Source organism: Chiloscyllium plagiosum, unplaced genomic scaffold (assembly GCF_037043375.1).
Source record: "Chiloscyllium plagiosum isolate Xiang-an unplaced genomic scaffold, Cpla_swu_hap1 HiC_scaffold_2, whole genome shotgun sequence".
Lineage (NCBI taxonomy): Eukaryota > Metazoa > Chordata > Chondrichthyes > Orectolobiformes > Hemiscylliidae > Chiloscyllium > Chiloscyllium plagiosum.
Window position 1 is genome coordinate 48,336,047 of NW_028270140.1, and position 21,628 is coordinate 48,357,674.

Here is a 21,628-nt window from a genome sequence, read left to right on the forward strand (position 1 = left end):
CTTGGGCCACAGGTGAATTGGGAAGAGACAAGGCCATGTATTAAAGCCAGTTGTCATTGAGATACATGGAAACTTGTAGTGCTTTTATAGACCCCACCAAAGGTAGTATATTAGAAGGTTTAGGAGGAGTTGAGCACTGATTATATAGGTGCAAGGGGAGAAATGATAGCAGGTAATGTGTTGGTTGTATTAATGCCAAGGTGGTGCTCCAAAGATTGAACATAGCAAAACAACACTGGGAAATCTTCATAAATGATTCGCTGAAGTTTTGGTCTTGTGATAATTGATAATAAGGGGAGGTGATAGCCTTGTGTTTTTTTTTATTGCTCAGTTATTAACCAAGAAACTCAGTTAATGTTTTGGAGATTCAGATACAGCCATGGCAGGTAGTAGAATTTCAATTCAAAACATTATCTCTGGAATTAGGAATCTACTGATCACCATGAAGCCGTTTGTTGGAAAACCAGTCTGGCACCCTATCCCCCACTCAATCATTACCACCAAGCCAGAGGATCAACCTCAGTTCAATGAAGAGTGCAGGAGAGCATGGCAGGAGCAGCACCAAATAAAACTAAAAATGAGGTGTCAACCTGATGAAGCTGCCAAACAGCAAAAGCACCAAGTGAAAGACAGAGGTAATCTCTGCCATATCCATTCGTGAATGGGAGTGGACGATTAAATAATTCACTGGAGGACTACAAATGTTGTTCCCTCCTCAATGATGGAAGAGCCCAACAAGTCAGTGAAAAAGATAAAGCAGAAGTATTTGTAGCAATCTTCAGCCATCTTGGCCTTCTCCAGTTGTCCGCAACATCACAGATACTAGTCTTCAGCCAATACAATTCACTCCATGTGATATCAAGAAAAAGACAGAGGTAATTAATATTGCAACGGCTATGGGTCCTGACAACATTCCGGCTGCACCCTTAGCCATGCTGTTCCAGTACAATACAACACCAGCATCTGCCTGATGATAGGGTAGATTGGAAAAGTACCGCAGATCATGCAGCATAGGAGGAGCTGGAGAATCGACGTTTTGGGCACAAGCCCTTCATCAGGAATGAGGGGCTCATTCCCGATGAAGGGCTTATGTCCGAAACGTCGATTCTCCTGTTCCTCTGATACTGCCTGACCTGCTGTGCTTTTCTAACACTTGACTTGGAACTCCAGCATCTGCAGTCCTCACTGGGGTAGGTTGCTCAGATATGACCCGGTAGCCAAAAAGCAGACAAATCCAACCTGGCCAATTACTGCCCTGCCAGTCTACTCTCAATTACCAGAGTTAAAAATCACACAACACCAGGTTACAGTCCAACAGGTTTAATTGGAAGCACACTAGCTTTCGGAGCGACGCTCCTTCATCAGGTGATTGTCAATCACCTGATGAAGGAGCGTCGCTCCGAAAGCTAGTGTGCTTCCAATTAAACCTGTTGGACTATAACCTGGTGTTGTGTGATTTTTAACTTTGTACACCCCAGTCCAACACCGGCATCTCCGAATCACTCAATTATCAGTAAAGTGATGGAAGGTGTCAACAAGGCGGCACAGTGGCTCAGTGGTTAGCACTGTTGCCTCTCAGCACCAGGGACCTAAGTTTGAATCCAACCTTGGGTGACTGTCTGTATGGAGTTTGCACGTTCTCCCCATGCCTGCGTGGGTTTCCTCTGGGTACGCCAGTTTCCTCCCACAATCCAAAGATGTACAGGTCAGGTGAATTGGCCATGCTAACTTGCCCATAATGTTAGGTGCATGAGGTTAAAAACAAGGACTGCAGATGCTGGAAACCAGATTCTAGATTAGATTGGAAAAGCACAGCAGTTCAGGCAGCGACGTTTCAGGCAAAAGCCCTTCATCAGGAAGGAGCATTAGGTTAGGTGTATTAGTCAGAGAGAGTGGGTCTGGGTGGGTTGCTCTTCGGAGGGTCGGTGTGGACTTGTTGAGCTGAAGGGCCTGTTTATGCACTGTAGGGAATCTAATCTAATCTAATCTAAACAGTGACACCCAGTTTGACTTCTGCCAGGGCCACTCAGTTCCTGACCTCATTACAGCCTTGATTCAAACATAGGCAAAAGAGTTGAATTCCAGAGGGGAGGTGAGAGTGTCAGCTTTTGACTTCAAAACCACATTCAACCAAGTTTGGCATCAAGGAACTCTAACAAAATTGGAGTCAGTGGTTTCATAGAACATAGAAGAATACAGCGCAGTACAGGCCCTTCGGCCCTCGATGTTGTGCCGATCCAAGCCCACCTAACCTACATTAGCCCACTATCCTCCATATGCCTATCCAATGCCCGCTTAAATGCCCATAATGAGGGAGAGTCCACCACTGCTACTGGCAGGGCATTCCATGAACTCACGACTCGCTGAGTAAAGAACCTACCTCTAACATCTGTCCTATACCTACCCCCCCTTAATTTAAAGCTATGCCCCCTTGTAATAGCTGACTCCATACGTGGAAAATGATTCTCACTGTCGACCCTATCTAAACCCCTAATCATCTCGTATACCTCTATCAAGTCACCCCTAAACCTTCTTTTCTCCAATGAAAACAACCCCAAGTGCCTCAGCCTTTCCTCATACGATCTTTTTACCATACCAGGCAACATCCTGGTAAACCTCCTCTGCACCCGTTCCAGTGCCTCCACATCCTTCCTATAGTATGGCGACCAAAACTGCACACAATACTCCAGATGCAGCCGCACCAGAGTCTTATACAACTGCAACATGACCTCAGTACTCCGGAACTCAATTCCTCTGCCAATAAAAGCCAGTACGCCATATGCCTTCCTCACCGCACTATTTACCTGGGTGGCAACTTTCAAAGATCTGTGTACATGGACACCAAGGTCCGTCTGCTCATCCACACTACCAAGTATCCGACCATTAGCCCAGTACCCCATCTTTTTATTACTCTTACCAAAGTGAATCACCTCACACTTAGCTACATTGAACTCCATTTGCCACCTTTTTGCCCAGTTCTGCAGCTTATCTATATCCCGCTGTAACCTGCCACATCCTTCCTCACTGTCTACAACTCCTCCGACTTTCGTATCATCCGCAAACTTGCTCACCCAACCTTCTAACCCCTCCTCCAGGTCATTTATAAAAATGACAAACAGCAATGGTCCCAAAACAGATCCTTGCGGAACACCGCTAGTGACGGCACTCCAAGATGAACCTTTGCCATCATCTACTACCCTCTGTCTTCTTCCAGCCAGCCAACTCCTAATCCAATCCTCCAACTCACCCTCAATGCCATACCTCTGTATTTTTTGCAGTAGTCTACCATGGGGAACCTTATCAAACGCCTTACTAAAATCCATATACACCACATCTACCGCTTTCCCCTCGTCCTCCTCCTTAGTCACCTTCTCAAAGAATTCAATAAGGTTTGTGAGGCACGACCTGCCCTTCACAAAACCATGCTGACTATCCTTGATCACATTATTCCTATCCAGATGTTCATAAATCCTATCCCTTACAATTCTCTCTAAGATTTTGCCCACAACAGAAGTGAGACTCACCGGCCTATAGTTTCAGAAGCAAGCTCTCCGTGAGTTGAAGTCACAGCTGACACATAGGAAGATGGCTGTGATTTTTGGAGGTCAGTCACCTCAGCTCCAATATATCTCTGCAGGAGTTCCTCAGGATTGTATCCCAATCCCAACTATGTTCAGTTGCTACAACAATAACCTTGTCTCCATCATAAGGTCAGATTTGAGCATGTTTGCCAATGTTCAGTACCATTTATAACTCCTCAGATACTGAAGCAGTCAGTATTCGAATATAACAAGATCTGGGCAATATCTTTGCTTGGGCACAAGTGCCATACAAATGCCAGGCAATGATCGTATCCAGTAAGATAATCTAACCACCACCCTTGACAATCAGTGATGTTAACACCACTGAATCACCCACTGTCATCATTGTTGGGTAACCATTGACCAGAAACTCAACTGGACTTAGCACATAAACACTGTGGCAATGAGAACAGGTCAGAAGCTAGGAATGCTGCAATAAGTAATTCACCTCTTGACTCAGCAAAGCTTGTCCACCAACTAGAAGGTATAAGTCAGTGTGGTAGAATGCTCTCCACTTGTTTGGATGAGTGCAGCCCAACAACACTCAAGAATCCAGGACCAAGCTGCTCACTTGATTGACACTGCATCCATAAGTATCCACACTCTCCACCACTGACGCTCAGTAGCAGCAGTATGTACTATCTACAGATGCATTGCAGAAATCCAGTCAAGATCCTGAGGCAGCACCTTCCAAAGCCACAACCACTTCTATCTAGAAGGTGAAGGGCAGCAGATACAGAACACTACCTGCAAGTTCCTCTCCAAACCACATACCAAACTGACTTAGAAATGGATCATCGCTCCTTCACTGTCACTGAGTCAAAACCCTGGAATTTCTTCACTAAGGGCATTGTTGTTCCACCTACAGCATGTGAACTGCAGCGGTTCAAGAAGACAACTCACTACCACCTTCCGAAGGGCAACTAGCGACAGCTAATAAATGCTGGCTAGCCTACGACACCGATGTCCCACAAATGAATAAACAAAAATTGAAAGCACAAACAAGCAGCAAATTCGAAATCTAATGGGGGAGGTTGTAACCTCTACTTGACGTACATGTGATGTGTACAAGATCATATGCTGTGACCTTGTGGAGACGTTTTAATCTTGGTTAAATGTAACTGAAAGATGAGCAATAATTTACTTTTTCTTTAAGTATTTGAATGCTCTGGTGGCCATTAATTTAAAATAACAGGATTGAACAGCGAGGCAAGGTCATTTCCGTAGAGTGTTTGGTCTGAGTGCAGAGATTATTGCTGAAAGCTGAAGCTGTGTAGTTTGGCTTCCCACATGTGTGTAAAGTCTGGACAAGAAGCAAACTCAGATGGAGGGTGAGGGAGAGAAGGTGAGGAGCTTGTGAATCCTTGAGAGATCTTCCTTGTGATTTTGTGATTATTTCAAATAACAAATAGTCAAAATGTTTTGATCCAAAGTAATATCTTTATTGGAGACATGCTTTTTTCTTATTGGGATGCTTTTGAACCATAAGGGAAAAATTTTGTACTGGATTCTGGCTGCAATGCAATTCATAAGCTTGCATATTGTATAAATGTAGTGTATTATCATAAAGTGTGAATCAACTCGAGCATATGACTATCATTCATATTGACACTGACTCCAAGCTCTTATCGTCCCTTCATCTCTTTTGTCCCCTTGAATACTTCTGTGCTATCAGACACCAAGGCTTTGAACCTTCTTGATAACTTCCTCAGAAGAATAAAGACTTCATCTTCGGCCTTTGTACTCCCTGACTACCAATTGCATCGCTATCGGATTGTCTTGAGTTGAACTTAACTGTTTGCAGTTTTCATGTTGGGTTGGCTATGATCAGTCATCAAGACCACTTTCTTTTAGTGATATAATGTTGCTGCCTTCCTGAGTTTAGTTCAACCTCTCTATAGCAGTGTTACTTAAGCATTTCTTAGTAATTCAGATACTCTGTGTTCTTGTGATGTCTTAACCTTAACTCTCCACATCTTTGCTAAAACTCTACTATCATTATGTCCTGCATTAATTGCTGTTTATCCATCATCATTAATCGTCCTCAATAATCTTTATTTTTTCCTTTAATTCTCCCTCAGCATTAAGTTAAAATCCCTTTTCTCTAGCTGTATCTCTACAGCATTGTCCATGTGAGCTTGCCATTTAGGAGCAAGGAATTAATTCATAAGCATGTACCCCTATTCACTAAGATCATCACTAATTGGTTTGTGGGCTTCTCATCTAATCTTGATAATCTGAGATTCATAACTAACAAGAAAGTCAGTGAAGCTCTACCCTAAAAAAAATTTAAATAACCCCGTCCCTCTCTGGGGAAGAAAGATCCACAGATATAACTCTCTCAGAAAAAATATTCTCACCTTCATCTTAAATGGGATATCCCTTAGTTTTTAAAGTGCGCATCAAGTTCTCATCTCTGCCACAAACGCAAACATTCTTTTAGCATCCATTCAACCAACACCCTTCAAGACCTTCGATGTTTCAATAAGTCATCTCTCATTCTTCCAAACCTGAATTCATATATGTCCGACCTTCTGTCATAGGATAACCACCTCCCTCACAGGCTGAGATCAGTATTGCTTTGTAGGTGTTGGTTTCTTTGATCAGGCTTGGTGTGCATGCCTCCTCCCTTTGTTTTTGTCATTAGCAATGGAATATTCGCTGCTGTCAGTCTTGATGCTCAAACTCCTTCTCTCAACATCTCCAGTTTTCTGTCAATCGTTTTAAATATTCCATTAAATCTTCTAGAAGCACATATATCTTGTCAAGCTCTCATACTCTCCTCACAATAATCTTCCTGGGCTCAGCATCTGCTTCTTGCAAGTTTAACTGCCTCAGATGTTTAATTTTTTTTTGGTGACAATGCTGTTGGGTTTGAACAAGGTTACAACAGACTTGACTTGTGTCTCATATTCTACTTTCAATTAAAATCAGAAATTGCCTAATTTTGCAGTTCATTATAGGAAGGGGGTTGGCATGGTGGAATGATTGCACTTTTCCTACTTGCCTATTTGATGTGTGCTTGCTCGCAAGAAGCAAAGGAATTTTTGAATTGGCTTTCAGTGACTTCCATCCTTTGCTTCGCGTCACTTCGTCTTGGTGCTTGCTCTGACTCCACCTGTTCACATGACATGATTGATTCAACACACAGTTGTACTGACTTTATGCAGCTCATAAACATACTTAAGTAAATATTCTGTGATTGGAATTTTTTATGGCTGTCTTCCTAAGCAACTGACTTGCTTCCCTTTCTGGCAAAGCACTTTTGGATCATTATGCTGATTACTTCCCATGTTCTAGCTTAACAAAAATGATTTTTTTTTCTTTTTAAAAAAAAGCGATGTTTGGTTTTGGTGCTTTTTGAAACTTGTGTTGAGTGTGGAATTTATTTTCAGAAATGGGACTAGTTTCTGCCCTTGCCAAGGAACAGAGTTATTCCCTTTGTATTTGTGCTTCACTCTTGTATATGTGTGTTGGTCTCCAGATCTCTGATCTCAACTGTGAAGAAATCAGGGTAACAGTGCAAAGAATCAACAGCATCTTTTATTTTTTGAAAATGTATTCTTCATGGCAATGTAGCTGCTATTGGTAGATGTAGCATCTAATTGCCCAGAAGGCAATTAAGAGTCAAGTACATTGCTGTGGCTGTGGAGTCTCAGGTAGGCTAGGCAGATGAGGACAGCACATTTCCTTCTCTAAAGGACATTAGTGAAACAAATAGCTTTTTGTGACAATCAAGAATGGTCACTATTACTGAGGCTAGCTTTCAGTTCCAGATTTTGGTTAATTGAATTCAAACTCTTGCCAGCTGATGTGGTGGAATTTGAACCCATGTGAGCCCAGGTCTCTGGATTGCTAGTCTAGTGACATTACCGCCACGTCACCATCTCCTCTCAAAGTGCGGTGATCAAATTGAAATCTGCGAAAGTCTATTGCTATCATATTATTTAAGTCTGTTCTACAATAAGCTTACCATAAGCAGTATCCAATAGTGCGACTTCTTCCTAAACTAAATTCTGAGCTAAGAAAACAGCTAGCTCCTCCAAAGAGACCATGAGCCAAAAGTCCACTTTCTGTGAGTATCATATCACTCTTTTAACTTGTGTGTGCTTTGTATCATTCACAACTTCATTGCATCGCAAAACAGTCAATGAACCACTTCTGAAGTGTCATCATCACTAGTTGTGTAGGAAGAGCAGCAGCTGATTTGCATAGAAGCAGCAATACAAATAACCAGATAGTCAGTTTTATTTGTTGGCTGAAGGATCAATATTGGACAGGGTACCAGGAAGAACTTCCTTGCTCTTCAAAACATGACATGGCGTCTTGAATATCTGCCTGTGCAGTCACTTTGGGTGACAATTTAACATTTCATCAGCAAGATGGTATCTCTTGCAAGACCATGCTCCATCAGTATGACATTGGATTGTCTGCTGAATTGTGTGCACAAATCTGGGGTTGGCTTTAATTTATGATCTATTGATTTGGAGGTATCCGTGCTACCGACTGAGCATAGCTGACACCTTAAAATGTTAACAGTATGGTAATGGTGATTGACTTGATCACTTTGTAAGTAGAACAGAAGAACTATGAACAGATATAGACCATTCAGCTCCTCTGCGCTATCATTCTATAAGATCGTGGCAGATCTGCTGCAGCCTCAACTACGCTTTCCTATCCATTCTCAAAAACCCTTGACTCTCCTGTCGGTCAAAGATCAATTGAACCCATTGATCTGATCAATCTAATTTGAATGTCACAGCTGCCACCAGTCTATGTGGCAGAGAATTTCACAAAGACCCTCTAAAGAAAGGAAATCCTCCGCTGAAGACAGGTCCAAAATCATTGAATTGTGTTGCTTAGTTCTGATTTCTCCCTCAAGGAAAACTCCCTCTCTGCATCCACCCTGATAAGTCCCCACAAATTTTCTAAGTTCCAGTAGCTTATAGGCCCAGCCTGCTTATCCTTTTGTTGTAACATGGTTCCTTTGTCCTCGGAATCAATTGATCTTAATCTTAAGTGTATCTCATGTAATTGCATCTTTTCTCAAAATTAAAGATCACACCCAACAGGTTTATTTGGAAGTACTAGCTTTTGGAGTACTGAACCTTCATCAGGTAGCCAGTGAGGCAGAATCATAGGACACAGAATTTATAGCAAAAGATTATAGTGTCATACAACTGATGCAATATATTGAACAAATCTAGATGACTGCTAAGTCTTTCATCTTTTAGAATGGGTTGCAGGCTTCGATTCATTTAAGGTGTAAATCCCAGAACTACTTTCAAGTCACACTCCCAAGATAATTTAAGGTTTTATTTAAACAAAGGTGGTATCTCAGCTCAGACAATGCATTAAGGATTAGAGATTAGAGTCTGTCTGTATTCCATTCTTGAGTCAGACTAGTTCTATTTCCAAAGTAGGAATGTATAAAATGTTACATGGATTGACTCCCTATAGATTGTGTGCTCTTTGAATGTATTTGCAGATATATTCTGTTTTGTCAAGAAGCGCACAATCCGTAGGCAGTCAATCCATGTAACATTTTATACACTCCTGATGTATGCTCTGATCCATGTGGCACCCTACCAGTCACATCTTGCTAATTCATAAATAATCCATTTATTCTTGTTAGCTAACCAATCCTGTATCAATTAACTTTTTTTAGAGTAACCTTTGATGTGTTATTGAATAGGAAAAAGTGAGGACTGCAGATCAAGGTCAAAGAGTGTAGTGCTGGAAAAGCACAGCCGGTCAGGCATCATTCAAGAGCAGGGGAATCTACGTTTCAGGCATAATTGTGGTTCCTGATGAAGGGGTTATGCCCGAAATTTCGATTTTCCTGCTCCTTAGATGCTGTCTGACTGGCTGTGCTTCTCCAGCACCACACTCTTCGACTGTGTTATTGAATGCCTTTTTAAAACCTAGGTACTTCACATCAATAGGTTCCCCTTTATTCACTTTGTTACTTCCTCAAAGAACTTCAATGAATTAGTCAATAATACTTCTCTTTTACAAATCCCTGTTGAATCTGCCTGCCTCTTTAATAATGGATTTGAGTATTTTCCCTATGACAGATGCTAGGCCAATTTGGTTTTAATTTTTTTTCCTTTTTCCTTTTTGTTGAATAGAGGTATTATATTTTTAATTTTTCAATCCACTTTGATCTTTCAAGAATCTAGGGAATTTTGGAAGATCACAGTCGCACATCTATAATTTCTACGAGCTTTAAAGAGCCTAGGTTGTAAGCCATCAGGTCTTGAGGAGTTAGTAGCCTTTTAATTCTCATATTTCCCCTCCCTTTTACCTCTTGATTTTCAAATATTCCTGTAGTGCTTTGTCACTTCTCCAGAAGACAGATACATAATATCTGTTCAAGGCTTCCACCTTTGCCATTGTTGGTTTCCCAGCCTCACCCTTTAATGAACCAGTGCTCATTTTAATTATTTTCCTCGTAAAATACTTGTGGAAATTCATATTGTTTGAGCAAGCTTTTTCTCATTCTCAAACTACTTTCCTTTTTGGCAAATATTTTATTAGTTTCTAAAATCTAACCATCTTGTTTACTTTTTCTTTCAATTCGATACCTCCCTTAACTTCATTAGTTATTTAGGACACTGTGTCCTGCTCAGAGTCATTCTTTCTAAATGGAATATGTCTTTGTTGAGAGTTTTAAAAATATCACTTGAAAATATCTGTCACTGCTTCTCTATTGTCTATCTTTTACCTATGTTCCCAGTTCACATTAGCCAACTGTTAACTTAGGTAAAGGTAATTATACGATTATACATATTTTAATCTTAGACCTACACTTTTTAATTGAATTTGATATTTCTCATAGAGTTCCTACTGTGTGGAAGCAGGTCGTTTGGCCCAACAAGTCCACACTCCGTCGAAGAGCATCCCACCCAGACCCATCCCACTACCATATATTTTCCATGGCTAACACACCTAACCTACATACCCTGGATACTACAGGGCAATTTAGCATGGCTAGTGACATCTAACTTGCACATCTTTGGACTGTGGAAGGAAACTGGAGCACCCGCAGGAAATCCACGCCGACATGGGGGGGGGGGGGGAAATGCGCAAACTCATATGATTACTATTCCCTAGAATTTCTGTTGCTTAAAACTTTTCATTGTTTGCTTCTTGGTTTGGCATTAGTGCCCAAGTATGAGGAAAAATTAAAATAAGCAAGTTTTGTGAATAGTCAACAGTCTGGCAAAATCCCCAGAGAGAAATAATATTAATGCTTCTAACTGATAAGTGACTTCAACGTGAACTCAGTTTTTCACTCCTCAGATGCTGATAGACCTACTGAGCATTTTCAGTATTATAATTTTATCTCAAGTTCCAATCTTGGCAATGTTTTTAATTTGCATAATTTAAACAAGTCGATATGTAAAAATTAAATTTAAATGGAACCAAAAGTTGGACCTGATGCATCAACTTGTTTTCTTCCCATTTTTAACATCACTATGTACACTGTGGATGTCATTCTCGTTACCTATGAAATGCCATGCATACCTCAGATCTTTATTATATGTGAGACAATTGAGGTTTTAGTGCTAATGTGGAAAAAATTAAACCATTTGAGTAGTTGCCAATAATGAGAATGTAATTGCATCTGAAAAGTTACTGATATTTCCTTTTTAAATATTATGTTGCAGATAAATGAGTTGGTGGATGCCCGTGATTTGGTAATCGGAGCCTGGTTTGAAGCTCACATTGTAAATATCACACGAAAAACAAAGGGACAGAAAAACAGTGCATCAAAAAATGATGCCAGTGGAAATGAAAGGACAAGAGCACACGCTCAAAATGTTAAAGATCTCTCGGACCAAGATCAGTCACAGCACTGTAGTGGGACCACCTCAAATAGTTTGGACTGTACACCATCTACTTCCAGTGTGGATTCTACAGATGATGACATTGTGTATCATATCAAGTATGATGAGTAAGTCGAGTTCCCACTGCTCCAAGATATACAGGCTTTTTAGCATAACAAATTGGTTACTTTGTTCAGATGCTTGTATACGTATGAAAACTTTGGGAAAAAATTTGTACTTTTTGAATGTCATTGAAGTAAAAGTTTAGTAGTAAATATGTCTAAAATGTCATTACCATTTTGGCTTTTGTTTTTTACAGCCTACACTACCAAACCACTTATGTAATTGTGGCCATTTTCTGTTCTGCATATGCGGTATTAAAAGTTGTGAATTGAAACACAAAAGAAGTTGCTGGGCAAATTATCAATTGAAGGCAACATTTTTCACAACTAAAACTTGCTACTGGTTTGCACGATCGTAAAGCTTTGTCTTCAGTTGGAGTATTCTGGCTAAATCTGGACACCGCTTTAGTGCAGGAGGTGATGGCATTAGGAAGGGCGCAAAAATGGTTTGAGTGTGGTTCCATGGGTAAGGAGCATCAATTTATGGATGAGTTGAGAAGCTGGGGTTTTCTTTGGAGAAGAGAAGGTTGAAAGGAGGTAAATGGGGAGTTCAAAACTCAGATCTCTGGATAGAGTACATAGAGAAAATGGGCAACAGGTTCAAGACCCAGAGATCAGGTTAAAGTAATTGACAAAAGCATCAATGGAGATATTGTGAAAAAAATGTTTTTCAATGCAGCAGTGGTTAGGATTTGGAATGCCCTGTCTGAGAATGTGACAGAGACAGATTCAGTCAGAAATTTCAAGAGGAAATTGGATAACTCCTTGAAGGTCGAAAATGTTCAGGACAATAAGCAAAGAGTGGGCAATGGCAATAACTCAGTTTCTCTGTTAGACAGTCAACATGAGCGCAAATAACTGAATGGACTTCTTATTGCACACCGCCCTATGATTCATTCTCATTCCAGATGGTAAGAGGAGTGAAAGGACAATATTGAAAAATATCTTTAAGTTGGATGGCAATGATAATTGTGGTGCCAAATGAAAAAAGGGAATGAGGACGACTTAGAACATAACCTTTATTTTTTAAAACAGAAGATCTTGGCAAGAAATTGGTCAGTGGAGCAAACTGGGCACCATTGACTAGGCTACCCTTTTACATCTAGTATGTGATGGTTAGTCCCATTGCAGAAAATGTGTTGCTGGAAAAGCGCAGCAGGTCAGGCAGCATCCAGGGAACAGGAGAATCGACGATTCGGGCATAAGCCCTTGCAACTCATGGCAGTTAAATATCAGATGCTGTATAGAGTAGAATCGCCCAGTTGATACTGCCCTTTGTGCTACTGGCCAAAGTGTCTTTCGCACTAGTGAAAACAGAGAAAATGCTGGAGAAACCCAGGCGGATCTGGCAACATCTGTGGAGAAAGAAACAATTATAATAATGTCTCAAGTCCAATTTCTCCAACATTTTTTGCCATATATTTCAGATCTCCAGCATCTGCAGTACTTTGCTTCGATTTCGAGCCATGTGTATCTGGAACATCTTTCTTCTGTTGATTTCATATGTTGTTGATTTCTCCTTGCCATCTTATGGAGTGAGGTGAAAACCCTGTAAGAAATGAAAGTCCTCATACCCAAATCAGTTGTTTTCATTCCCCAAGTGTTATTTGATCTATACATTTCCAGGCTTTTGTTTTAGGTGAGAGTTGTCTTAGCTGGACAGCGTGAGGGTACAGAATTTTCCCAAGATTGAAGTGAGTATATGGCAACTATCTCACAGAATTTTGAATTTAATCAGGAAATGATTAGCGATGGCGATGTTGCCTTTCAGTGTTGTAATTTCATGCCACTGCGCTGAAGCATCTTTTCAAATGATGGTACTGTTTGTGAAAAGTATGAAGGATGACGTGATTGAGAATTGTAAAATTGATATGAGATTTTCGTGTACCATTGCTCTTTAGTTGTGGGCATGTTGCAGCACTGTAGCTGGCAACTGCAAGACATGCAATGTACTTCTACTGAGTATTCCTAAATTCCATGCAGACATTTTATATCGAAACAGCTTTTGCCCAAAATGTTGATTTTACCTGCTCCTTGGATGCTGCCTGGCCTGCTGAGCTTTTCCAGCACCACTCTAATCTACTACTGTGGCATTCAGTTTCTTTTGTTTGCTTGGGAGCGAGTTGTCTTATTTGCTGCAGAACTACCTGTTAGAATTATGAATATTTGATAGCGAGTTGCCTGTGAATTTCAAATTGATCTTGTGCTTAAAAAGGAAACAAGCAGTTGATTGGAAAAATTAAAATTTCCTTCGCACTTGTATTGATTTCCATTTTAAAGTAAATATAATCTTTTTCTTTTTTAAAAAAAGTCTTTCCTCCCTTCTTGCCACTCAAAGTGCTCACTCAGGTTTCTGGATGTGAGGGCATTGAGAAACCTTTGCCATCTCTCTCAAGTTGTTCACCTGATGGATGAACACAGAAAACTAATTCACATGCATAAATGGGAGTTTTCACCAAACTTTGGTAATATATCAGGAGAACCCCTAAAGAAATTCCTGACCATCATGTCAGCCATCTTTTTCAACAACAGTGTGAAATTGTAGCTGAATCTGGTCCGAGGGCCTAAGCAGCGACTATACTCTGCACTGTCGTTTACGTTTAGAATTGTTGGAACATTCTTCCCAGACTGTCCTCAGTGAATTGTGATGAGCTCAACCATTACTGTGGTCGAGATGATCTCATTCTGCAAATTGAACCTTGAACTAAACTTGCCTGGCTTTTGATATTGTGTTTTGGTCAGTGCAGAGAAACAAATATGTATTATTGAGCCAGGTTCATTTATGAGATATTCCATTCCATTCCTGTGAAATAATCTCATCCTGTTGTTTTAATATTTATTGTTTAACAATGGTTAAACTAACTTAACTAACTCACAAATAACCTTGACTCTGGCAACTATAACTGTTCAATCTAGCTTTAATACGTCAGTATCAACTTTGCTGTATGTTTGGATGAAATATCTGTTCCTGATTCAAATTTGTAAGTGTCAAACCAAATTTTAGGCATTCGTAATTGCATATCAGTAACTCTGCTTCTGTTGTATCTATCAATTATCTTGAGTGGAAAACCAGTCAAGAACTGCTTGGTTAACCACCATATACGTGTGCTTGAATGCACAAGTTTGAGAGCTCTATGGTGCATGCTAACTATTGTAGTTGTGGTGTGTTGAGTGTTAGATCTGCACGTCCACTGTTCTCGACTATTCCTATCAAATTACCAAGAAATTTATACATTGGTAGTTTCTCTCTTGATTCTATCGAGTGTACACCCAGTGCAAGTGTTTATAACAGTCTAATTTGGTGAACTTTATATGTGTACCTGAATACTGCTGGAAACATGTAAACCATGCAATGCACCATTAACCAGTTACTGCAAGCTTTGCATTGCTTGTATAGCTTTGACCATAACTCACTGGAATTATTTGTTGTTAAATAAAAAAGAATTCAAACCCTTGTTGCCCCTTTCAGGTCATATCACCAGTTAAACCTGTAGGTTGGCAACACCATGAAATATAACAGCCCTCTTGGGATCAATTCCTTTGACTGAATGTTACCATAAATATGTAAAAACAGAAAATGCAGGAAACATTCAATAGGTCCTGAAGTATCTGTGGAGAGAAAAACAGCTAATATTTCAGGTCTGTATCATTTTCATCAGGATTGTCTAATGAAAGATTACAGATGTGTAACATTGGGCTAGGTTTTCAGGAAGTTGTGCGACTCCGTGAACATAGAGTCATAGAGATGTACAACATGGAAACAGACCCTTCAGTCCAACCCGTCCATGCCAACCAAATATCCCAACCCAATCTAGTCCCACCTGCCAATACCTGGCCCATACCCCTCCAAACCCTTCCTATTCATTTACCCATCCAGCTGCCCTTTAAGTGTTGCAATTGTACCAGCCTCCACAACTTCCTCTGGCAGCTCATTTCATACACGTACCACCCTCTGTGAGAAAATGTTGCCCCTTAGGTGGCTTTTATATCTTTTCCCCTCTCACCCTCAACCTATGCCCTCTAGTTCTGGACTCCCTCACCCCAAGGAAGAGACTTTGTCTATTTAGCCTATCCATGACTCTTATGATTTTATAAACCTCTAAGATCACCCCTCAGCCTCCGAAACTCCAGGGAAAAAAATCCCTAGCCTATTCAACCTCTCCCTATAGCTCAAATTCTCCAACGCTGGCAACATCCTTGTAAACATCTAGAAATGGCAGGTGGGATCCAATTCTATATCATCTCCCCAATCTGGCACCCCAGTTTCCACCAGTGTAGGTTAGAACTATGGGCCATGAGGCCAGACCCAGAGCTCCCAACCTGGCTGGCTCTTCTGTGATGACAGGCATCCTGTAGTGCCCTGCAATTATCATGGAGCTACACCAGCTTTTAAAAGACTCGTTTCCCAGCATTTTGGTAGTATTGTGACCATTGACTGGATGAAAGAACCTTATGGAACAAAAGTTTAAAACCAAGCACCTAATGCCATGCTATGGATCTCCTCACCTCCATCCCAGTAGCAGAAATTGCAAGCACTTAACACTTCTTCATCTTGCATAATTAAAAGTTGCGCAATTAGCAACCTAGATTCCAGGGAAAGTACTGTCAATCTAGCATTTGTTTTCCCCTGAGGTGCAGCTGATTCAACAGACTGAAGTGTTTCTGGGTTCTCAACTGAGGCTGCGTGACAAGAGTGTCTTAAGCGAGTATGTATGAATGACTGGATGTTTCAAAACTCTTTGTACATTCTATTGATAGTATAGGTTTAATTGGTTCTGCGCTGTGAATAGTGGCTGGAGGCTTAAGTTGATTAGTGTATGTGGGGCCATGAGAGGTGGGTATGAGTTGTAGTGAGCTGACATGGATGGGTTATGGGGAGATGCTGAGGGCTAGACGATTATGATATCATCAGTGTAACTGGTTTGAAGTCTGACAAAATTGAATGGGCTTTTCTTAAACAGCCTACCCAAGTGGCCAACAAACTTTTTAAACTCTTTCTGGGGGCCACATCTGACACGAATGGAAATCCCACCTCCTGTGAGACCTGTTTTTCTCTCTGCAAATGCAGATAGACTTATTGAGTGTTACATCACTTTGTTTCCATTTCAGAATGTCAGTATCCACAATCTTTGATCTTCTAATACGATCAAGTAGGTTTCCCCCTCCTAAGGTGACTGTACACTGTAGATTGAGGTTCTGTCTACCTGTAACTACTTTTTTTATCAATCAATTTTCTCGCTTCTAGGTCTCTTGTGTGAGCCAAAATAAAAACCCTTATTTCTTGAAGAAAGAAAATTCCTTGTTTTGGCTATGCCTTAACAGCTGCACACTTAACCTACATTGGACCTTTGTCATCATTGAATAAAGGCTAGACAATGTTCTCCAATTTTCATCATGAAGGCTTTTGTCTAGGCTGAGGTTAGATTAATGGATAGTAATATAAATTAGTAATGATCTGTTTGTTCTGCTAATCCTATCTTTTGCAAACCCATCTCCTTAACCTTCTGATTTAGTCTGATCTGGAAATTGGTAGATAGTGATGCTTTTTTTGAGGCTGGGATAGGAGAGTGTGCTGGCACTTTTGTCATGTGGATTACCCATTTATTATTTTCTGCATTGGTACGCAAGTGTGATAATTTAAGGGATCCACTTGAATATGGCCTGCCCAGGGACTTAAGGGCCACCATGTAGTGGCACAGGGACCTTTTGAGTAGAGTTCTGTAGATCGGTAGTGCACCATTTGTAAAAAGATGCACCCCACAGTGCTTCAAAAGCATCTCAATCAGGCTCCAAGTCCATTGTTGTGAAGCAACATTGATGGAGACATTGTATAGAATAGACAACCTTCCAGCAATTCTTGGGCCTGAGAACAGATTTTGAAACAAGACTTTGCATCCTTAATGATGCCTGAAATCAGTAAAAGTGGTGGGGGATTTGCATTACTGGTAAAGGAGTATCTCACAGGTATACTGAGGGAGGATATGTCAGAGGACTCATGCAGTGAGGCAATATGGGTACAATTCAGGAAAAAGAAAGGTGAAATCATGATGCTAGGGGTATTCTACTGGCTTCCCAACAGGCAGCAGGAGATAGAGGAGAGAATATGTAGACAGATTTTAGAAAGCTGTAAAAACACCAGGGTTGTTGTGGCGGGTGATTTTTAACTTCCCTTATATTGATTGGGACTCACTTCATGCTAGGGGCTTGGATGGAGCAGATTTGTAAGGACCATTCAAAAGGGTTTCTTGACACAGTGTATTTGTCCAACTACGGAAGGGGTATAACTGGATCTAGCTTTGGGAAATGAGCCCGGCCAGGTGAGTGAAGTTTCTGTGGGGGATCATTTTAGAAGTAGTGACAATGATACAGAGCGTTTTAAATTACTCATTGTTAAGGATAACAGCAGTCCTTGGGTAAAGGTGTTAAATTGGGCAAAGTCGAAACATAACAATATCAGGCAGGAACTGGAGAGTGTTGTTTGGAGATGGCTGCTTGAGGGTAAATCTACATCAGATGTGGGAGTATTTCAAATGGTAGTTGAGAGCAGAAGTTCCTGTGAGAATGAAGGATAGGTATGACAAGTTACATGAACCTTTGATTGACTAAAGCTGTAATGACGTTGATCAAAAAGAAAAAGGAAGCATTCATAAGGTCTAGGAGCATGGGAGGTGATGAAGCCCTTGAAGTATATAAAGAGATTAGGAAAGAACTTAAGCAAGGAATTAGAAGGACTAAAAGGGGTCGTGAAAATTCATTGGTGAACAAGACTAAGGAGAATCCCAAGGTTTTTTATACATATATAAAAAGCAAGAGTGTAGCCAAGGAAAGGGTTTGCCCACTCAAGGACAAGGAAGGAATGTAAGTGTGGAGCCAGAAGAGATAGGTGAGGTCCTAAATGAATACTTTGTGCCAGTATTTACCAAATAGAAAAAATTGATAGAGGATGATCTCAGGGAAGGGAGTGTTGAACTTTTAAGTCAAGCTGCTTTTAAAAAGGAAGAGGCATTGTGCATCTTAAAAAAAAAGATAGGTAAGTCTCTGGGGCGTGACGGGATCGATCCCAGATTATTGTGGGAGGCAAGAGAATAAATTGCTGAGTTACAAATCTCACAACATCAGGTTGTAGTCCAGCAGGTTTATTTGGAAGCACTAACTTTTGGAACGCTGCTCCTTCAACCACTTGATGAAGGAACAGCGCTCTGAAAGCTAGTGCTTCCAAGTAAACCTGTTGGACTATAACCTGGTGTTGTGTGATTTTTAACTTTGTACACCCCAGTCTAACACCAGCACCTCCAGATCAAAATTGCTGAAGCATTGACAGATATCATTATATTCTCTTTGGCCACAGGTGAAATTCCAGAGGACTGGAGAATAGCTAATGTTGTTCCATTGTTTTAAAAGGGTAACAGGGATAAGCCAGTAAATTACAGGCCTGTGAGTCTCACGTTAATGGTAGGGCCTGATTAGGAATAAAACTGCATGCTTTTGCTCCGGGGAGATTGTGCCTCAATAACATGATCAGGTTTTTTGAGGAGGTAATGAAGGTGATTGATGAGGGAAAAGCAGTATATGTTGCCTACATGGACTTCAGTAAAGCCTTTGATAAGGTCCCCATGGCAGACTGGTACAAGAGGTGAAGTTACATAGTATCAGGGGTGAGCTGGCAAGACGGACACAGCACTGGCTTAGTTATAGAAGACAGTGAGTAGCAGTGGGAGGATGCTTTTCAGAATGGAGGGCTGAGACTAATGGTGTTCCACAGGGATCAGTGCTGGGACCTCTGCTGTTCATGATCTACATAAATGATTTGGAGGAAAATGTAGCTGGTCTAATTAGTAAGTTTGCATATGCTACAAAGATTGGCAGAGTTGCAGATAGTGAGGAGGATTGTCAGAGGATACAGCAGGGTATAGATCAGTTGGAAGCATGTGCAGAAAAATGGCAGATGGAGTTTAATCCAGACAAATGTGAGGTGGTGCATTTTGGAAGGTCAAGTACAGGTGGTAATTATACAGTGAATGGTAGAACCCTTAGGAGTATTGATATGCAGAGAAATCTGGGTGTGCAGTTCCGCAATTTCCACAATCCACTGAATGTGACAGCGCAAGGAGATAAGGTTGCCTTAAAAAAAAGGCTTAAGGCATGCTTGCCGTCGTTGGAAGGGGCATTGAGTGTAAGGATAGATAAGTTATGCTGCAACTTGACAGAATGTTAATTAAGCCAAACTTGGAATAACTGCCTACAGTTCTGGTCACCAGAATGCCAGGAGGATGTGGATGCCTTCATGAGGGAACAGAAATTTTTTACTAGGTTGTTGCCTGGTATGGGGGCTTTTATTATGAAGAAAGGTTGGATAGACTGGGTTTGTTTTCAGTGGAACGCAGGAGGTTGAGGGTGATCTGATGGAAGCTTATAAGATTGTAAATGACATGGAAAGTAGGAATCTTTTTCCCAGGGTGAAGGGGTCAATTACTAGGAGCCACAAATGCAAGGTTGGGGCGTTGGGCGGGGGGTGGGGGGGGGGAGAAACAGTTTAAAAGACGTGTGAGGCACGTTTCTCTCTCAAAAGGTGGCGAATGTCTGAATTGCACTGCCAGAGGAGGTTGTAGAAGCACCTGGATGAATACATGATTAGGAAGGAAATAGTGGAATACAGATCCAGTAAGTGAAGACAATTTTAATATGGAAGGGCAAAATGTGTTGGGACAGGCCTGTTCCTGTGTTATATTGTTCGTTGTTTCAACAATGCACTGTCCCAAAGTTTCTATCTTATTTGTTCATAAAGTATTTAATTGGTGAGGGAGAATTACAATGCTATTAGGCAGGAACTGGGGCGCCTAAATTGGGAGCAGATGTTCTTGGGGAAGTGCGCGACAGAAATGTGATGGTTGTTTAGGGAGCAATTGCTGATGGTGCTGGGCAGGTTTGTCCCACTGAGGCAAGGAAGGGATGGTAGATTGAAAGAACTTTGGGTGACAAGGGATGTGGAACATCTAGTCAAAGGGAAGAAAGAAGCTTACTTAATGTTAAGGAGGCAAGGATCAGACGGGGCTGTAGAGGGTTACAAGGTAGCTTGGAAGGAACTGAAGGGATGGTCTTAGGAGAGTGAGGGAGGGGCATGAAAAATCTTTAGCAGGTAGGATTAAGAAAAGCTCTAAGGCATTCTACAACAAGGAGCAACAGCATGTCAAAGTGAGGGTAGGACCAGTCAGGGATAGTGGAGGGAACTTGCAAGTTGGACAAGGTAGGGGAGGTCCTTATTGAATACTTTGCTTCAGTAGTCACTCCTCAGAGGGACCTTGACATTTCTGAGGACAGTGTGAAACAGACTGATATGCTCAAACAGGTTGATGTTAAGAAGGAGGATGTACTGAAAATTTTGAAAAACATAAGGATAGATAAGTCCCCCAGGGCCAGACGGAATATACCCAAGGTTACTCCAGGAAGTGAGGGAAGAGATTGCTGCCCTTTTGGCAATGATCTTTGCATCCTCACTGTTCACTGGAGTAGTGCCAGATGATTGGAGAATGGAAAATGTTGTTCCACTTATTCAAGAAAGGGAATCTGAATAATCCTGGGAATTACAGACTAGTTAGTCTCATGTCTGTGGCCGGCAAATTATTGGAGAGGGTTCTGAGAGACAGGATTTATGATTATTTGGAAAGCCATCGCTTGATTAGAGATAGTCAACATGACTTTTGTGAGGGCAAAAGAGAAAACGCTGGAAAATCTCAGCAGGTCTGGCAGCATCTGTAAGGAGAGAAAAGAGCTGACTTTTCGAGTCTAGCTGAACCTTTGTCAAAGCTTGATGAAGGTAGAGCAGTGGATGTGGTGTATATGGATATTAGCATGGTGTTTGATAAGATTCCCCATGGTAGGCTCATTCAGAAAGTAAGGAGGCATGGGATACAGGAAAGCTGGCTATCTGAATACAGAATTGGCTGGCCAATAGAAGACAGGTTAATGATAGATGGAAAGTATTCAGCCTTGAGCTGAATAGCCAGTGGTGTTCTGCAGAGATTGGATCTGGGACCTCTTCTGTTTGTGATTTTTACAAATGATTTGGATGAGAAAGTGGAAAGGTTAGTTAGTA

At 41.1% G+C, this 21,628-nt stretch overlaps 1 protein-coding gene across 1 annotated transcript in view; it reads left to right on the plus strand.

Annotated features, from left to right (window-relative positions):
• uhrf2 (ubiquitin like with PHD and ring finger domains 2) overlaps window positions 1–21,628 on the plus strand; it is a 180,428-nt gene that overhangs the window by 66,264 nt on the left and 92,536 nt on the right. The window contains exon 3 of the mRNA XM_043715167.2: window positions 11,255–11,541. Within this exon, the coding sequence (XP_043571102.1) occupies window positions 11,255–11,541 (287 nt within the window). The remainder of the gene's footprint in view (window positions 1–11,254; window positions 11,542–21,628) is intronic.